This window comes from Psammomys obesus, unplaced genomic scaffold, assembly GCF_907164565.1.
Source record: "Psammomys obesus unplaced genomic scaffold, mPsaObe1.curated_primary_1811, whole genome shotgun sequence".
In the NCBI taxonomy this organism is placed as follows: Eukaryota; Metazoa; Chordata; class Mammalia; order Rodentia; family Muridae; genus Psammomys; species Psammomys obesus.
Window position 1 is genome coordinate 16,311 of NW_026590965.1, and position 5,645 is coordinate 21,955.

General features: G+C 46.8%; 1 protein-coding gene across 1 annotated transcript in view; it reads right to left on the bottom strand.

Moving 5' to 3' along the window:
- Nr2f2 (nuclear receptor subfamily 2 group F member 2) overlaps positions 1 to 5,492 on the bottom strand; it is a 13,557-nt gene extending 8,065 nt beyond the window's left edge. Inside the window, exon 1 of the mRNA XM_055609497.1 lies at positions 4,828 to 5,492. Coding sequence (XP_055465472.1) covers positions 4,828 to 4,870 — 43 coding nt within the window. The 5' untranslated portion in view covers positions 4,871 to 5,492. The remainder of the gene's footprint in view (positions 1 to 4,827) is intronic.
- Positions 5,493 to 5,645: the final 153 nt, after the last annotated feature.

Below are 5,645 nucleotides of genomic sequence, written 5' to 3' on the forward strand. Positions count from 1 at the left end.
GCTGATCTGCCCTCCCCGCCGCCGCCGCCGCCGAAGCCTCCGGGTCGGGCCCGGAGCCGCCGCGTCTAGCGCCGCCGCCGCCGGTGGAGTCGCTGCTGCCGCTGCTGCCTCCGCCGGAGCCGCCGCCGCTGCTGCTGCTGCTGCTGCCGCTGCCGCCGCCGCCTCACACACATAGGGAAAGAGTCAACTCGCCGGCGGCGGGGGAGAGATGATAAGAGAGAAAGGAGGGCAGATCAGCACCTAGAAGCGCATCCTTCGTGCGCAGAGGGGGGAGAAACGGAGAGAAAGAATGAAAGAGGGAAGAGCAGCGCGGCGCCCGGAGAAAGGAGGCAACTCCGGCAGAGGAGGAGGAGGAGGAGAAGAAAACACACACGCGCGCACGCACGCACACACCGCGGAGAGAAAAAGAGCAGAATCAAAGTGATCAAATATGCTAAAAAGGGGGGCGCGGGAGGGAATGCGATTTATAGGCGCCGGGGCTGGCAGAAGTGGCTTCTCCGCGATCAGCTCACTGAGCTCTCTATATAGTGAACTTTGACACGACTGCTGCAACTTAGCGCACGTTGCCATGGCGACGGCGCGCCTTATAAGGCAGCCGCCGGGGTTGGCCTGGCCCTGCGCGCGCGCGCCGCCCCCTCGCCGTCATTGGCCGGAGCGCGGCGGCCCCGCCATGGCGGCGGCGAGTGCAGCCCGGTCCTAGCGCGAGCGGCGTCGCGGAGTGCCGCGCGGGGCGCGCGGGGACGGAGGGGGGCGGGGACGGGTGGCCGCGCCGCCCGGGGCCGCGGAGCGGGGGATGGGCCCCGGGCGGGCACGGGAGCGCGGACCCCGCTCGCCCCGCACCCGGCTCCCGAGGTTGCCTTTCTCGCGGCGAGGCTAGCGCGCGGGCGCACCACGCTACGCCTCTTAAAGGTTCCGCGAGAGCTTGAGGATGGAGCCGAAGACTTTAAGTCTCTTCGCAACTTGGCGAAGCCACTAAACGCGCGGCTCGCGCTCCACCCGGGACTCCCGGCGCTTTATGTAAAAGTCCACGATGCCAAAGGCAGATAATGCTCCCCCCTTCTTTGTAGAGGGGTACGCAGCGGAGGTGGCAAGGTGCCTGGATCTGGGCTTGCAAACGAAAGATTTGGCTAGATCCGAGTGGTGGCAAATCCTTTGCTTAATGAACTCTCATCACTTGTTCGGTTTGGTAGCTCCTTTTTGTTTGTTTGTTTGTTTGTTTGAAAAGAAACCGTTCGATATTTGCTTTTTTTTTTTTTTTTTTTTTGAATAGTATTTTTTTGATTTTTTTTTTTTTTTTTTTTTTTTGGAGGTTTAGTATTTTATAGATTTGTGGCCTGACATTTTAGTTGCTCAAATGAAGCATCTCGGATGCTTAGAAGCACAAGTAGACTTCACCTCATTGTCGTGACGCAATTAAAAAAAAATTCCCCTCAACTTTATTTTCTCTCATTGGCTTTAGCTAACTGGCCAGTCGGTGACCTGTCACACACACGGTCATGAAAAGAGAGAGAAAGACCTTTCTTCCCGCTGATGGACAGGCGGAGGCAGCCGCTCAGCCTCGCCTCTGCACACCCTCTGCACACACATGTAAACGCACATGTATCAGATGAACATTTGTCAATGTACACAGACAAAGACGTCCAAGAAGATGCTGCTAGGTCACAGAACAGTTGAATACTGAGTTCATTGTTCAAATTCTCCTTAAATATCCGTATAGTCATTAAAACACACCCAGAGAGCCTGCTCCAAATTGGAAATAATACCAGCATAACTCAGAAGAACCACAAACAAGCCATAGTCTATCTCCAGAGAATCACTAGGAAAAACAGCCTCACAGCCTATGTCATTCTGCTCAGAGTGCCCAAACCATTGATATTGCTTATCTGAATTTGTGCCCCAGTTTCAAACATTAAACATATAGAACTACACCCCAGGACACATTATATTTCACGGACTAAACTTGTTGTGTGATTAGGTCCAGTTAGTTGATTGTGAGGATTCCGTATTTGTATGAGAAATTTGTGTCTAATAGGGAATACTTTGCACCAAGACAAAAACTAAATCCATAAATCCAACAGCTTTACCAACAACTAAATTATTTCTACACAAAAGATGCTGGGCTACAGGGGGGGAAGGGGGGCACATTATAAAGAGCAAATTGACAACTTCAGAAAAGCATCCTGGGCAGCACAGAAATTTGGCAATATAAAGTTACTTTAATAAAATAAACCAAACGTGCAATTGACGTGAGAAAACTGCACTTTCAGGCTGTTTCTTTTACACATACAGGCAGAGTGTGAGACAAGGAACACATGAAGACGTGGGCAGGCAGAAGCTGACTTTTCGGCAAGGAAAAAAAAAGCATCCTATTTAAGCTTCTCCCTGAAGTCTTCCTTAGCCCTCTCTTTCTTTACTGAAATCACATATTGCAATAAAGCGGCAGGTGCTGTGATTATTTGAATGTTTTAAGAAATAACAAGCTCTAGCATGTACTAGCCTATCATAAACCTGATGTGTAATAAGGTGGCCACAGAGTAAAGCCAGGCTGAACATTTCTGGCTGATTAGAGACACTATATAACTTTCTCCTACAGAGAACAAGAAAGAAAGATGGAAAATAAATCATTTCAGAGAAGTCTGGAATTTTTTTTTAAACTTCTCTCACTAAGGAATTATTTGATGCTTCAAATCTCAGAATAGAGGCAAGCTCAGCATATAGTGAGACTGAGGTTGACACAGGAAATCTAATAGGTATTCCCATCTCAAGTTAATAGATGAGCATAATTGATTATAGAGAAATGTTAATCTTTGCCTCTACAGTGCAGCCATTTCCATGGTAAGATTACTCTTTGCGCACACACACACAGATTCTTTTTGAGGAGAAGCTTCATATACGTATTTGTGTGTGTTCTTCATTTTTCTAGCTAAAGAAACTACAGCCTTCAAATCCCATATATATTATGAATCACAGAATTACAGACAGCTAGGCACATAGCCATCTCGCTACTATCAAGTCAGAGGTGCTTGCTTTCGCTATAGAAATGCTGCTTAGAAAAAGAGAAAAAATCACCATATGAATTGTAGCTAATTTTACTGAGTGGATGAAAAGACAGGAAAGCCGAATTGAGGGTAGGGGAAGTAAAAAATATTTTTTAAAGCCCTTATGAATGATGCCCAGGTGTCCTTAGACTAACAGGTACAAATCTATATATTATTATTATTATTATTTTAAAAACTCCAACCAAGCCTTTTACTGCAAATGTAAATTTATTTTAATGAGAATGGTGACAAGCTTTATTTGACTGGTCAGAGTTAGAAAAAAATTTAGTCTTAATCTGAAAAAAAAAAAAAATCCCCAATTCGCAGGAATATGGTTTCCTTACAGAAAGTGGTTGGCTGGTCTGTAATTCTTTACAGATTAAATCACAATATGAATACAGACCCCAGCAATGCGGAGTTTAACTCTGAGCTCAGTAGAATCCAGGATCCATTGAATTTCTCCTTTCCCTCAATCTAGTCGTGTGTGTTTTTCTCTTCCACCACACTGGAGCCTCGTGAATAGGGAAGGGGCTTCCATTGTGTCCCTCTGAACTTCCAAGTCAATGCAATTTTTAACCACTGGCTTGTGGTACTTTGAAAATCACCAGGGGCTGTCAGAGTTGGGTCCTCTGAAAAATTTACAGTGCTAAATCAGAGCATATGCTGGGAGGGAAAAAATTGCTTAAGATTGGAGCAAGTACAGTATCTGTCTGCCCCCTAGTGTAAGAGTCCTCACTGTCTAAAATCCAACTTTAAAAGAAAAGGAGCCCTTAAAGGGAAACGACTTGGGGCTCACGTAGGCATAGGAGAAGGAAACTTCTGTACATTTTAATCTGAATAATTCTTCAGGATTGAAAATTATTTGGCTGTGGCTTGGTTGGATCGCACTGGGATCTCGTCGTCTCTACGTTTCCCGAGTCACTGGTGAAGAGGTGATTTTTTTTTTTTTTTGAACTGGGTTTATGTGCGTCCCCCTCACCCCTCCTTTCTTTTTCTTTCTGCCTCTGTCGTCTCTTTCGCTGGCTTTTTTTTTTTTTTTTTTTTTTTTTTAAATGAGGAACCCTTCCATGAACGTTTTGCACAGAGAACAGAATTGCTTCTAAAGTCAGCCCGGCGCGGTTGCAATAGACAGCAAAAAGGTAAACGTTTGCCTGAAATCCGCACGCCAGCTCCACCACCCCGCCCGATGGTGAGTACCCTTCTCCTTGCGATTCTCCTAGCTTAACAGAGCGCTCGCCTTGCCTTCCGGAACCGCGGGCCGAAGGCGCCGGGCAAGGCTTTGGTCCCTGCCCGCCAGCCTGCTTGCCTGCCTGTCTATCAGCTGCACAAGGTTGCAAAATGAAGCGCACAGGCAAATGAACAGGAAATTCTGATACCTAAAGCCAGCCTAGCAGCCCCTTCGCTAGCAAACCCAGTCATCTGCTGCTCGGAAAACCAGGCTTCTAGGATTGGTTTTCAATCAGTTCTATAGAAGGAAATGAGTTTGAGAAGACAGGACGAGGAGATGGGAGGCAACCGCAGTCTTTATGTTTCGGTTTAATCATATTTTGGCAGCTTTGCAATTGTATTTCCCCCCTCTTCCACCTCTGCTACCCCACACATGTAATAAAAAATGGCAACGCACTGAATTGACTGCCCCCCTCCCCGGACCCCCTTCAACCACAGTCCAAGGCATACACATTAGCAAAGCGATTTTCTGAAAAGCCCCAAGTCATCCCCAACCCCACACAGCACAAGGAGAAAAGTGAGAAAGAAGAGAAAGAGAAAAAAATACAGTAAGCAAACATACCAAAACCATATTTGCCTTGTTCAAGGTCCCAAACCGCTTGCATCTTCCTTCTAAACTGGAATAACTCTCCTTTAGTTTGGCGGGTGAAATAAACGCTTTGTTGGCCCCCTGAAAAGATGTGTCTTTGATAATTAAAGAGACTCTCCTCCTCGGTGTTTATCTAAGCGATTGTGCAAACTGATAAAAAAGTAGGCATTAGTCTGCAGGGAAAAAGAGGAAAGGTGAAGGGAGAGATCTTCCACCTCAAGGAAGTGCTTCCCTGTGTACCAGGCGCTCTCAGCCGTTGGAAAAGCCTGCACTCTAACTTTAGAGAGAGACACAGCTTCAGGGAGCTTTGTACATAGCTGCTGAGGAATGCAAGCCTCGCCTTTAAGAAAAAAAAACCCCAAACCGTAGGTAGGAGATGTCTGGAGTGATCCTTGTCTCTCATCTGATGCCTTAGAAGGAAGAGTGCGTTGTTACACCTTGTTTGGGGCTGGAAAGAGGAGACTTTAAAAACACCCTTCCAATTGGAAAAAAAAAAAAAAAAAATCTCCCAACTTAATGAGTTTAGTCGGAGGCTGGAGCAACCGACTCAGCCTTACCAGAAAACCACAAACAACTATAGGCAATATTGCAAAGCAGGACAACCGGAGGCACAGCCAAATTCCACTGTTTGGGGTCGAGAGGGATGGAGGCTAATCCTAAAGCAAGTTGGAAAAAAAAAAAAAAAACAGAGGTGGGAGGGGGGGGGAGCGGCAGCCTAGTAGACTGGCAGACAGGGTCCTCTCACCCCGATCAAAGATAGAACTTGAATCAGGAGGCCAACATTTTTTCCT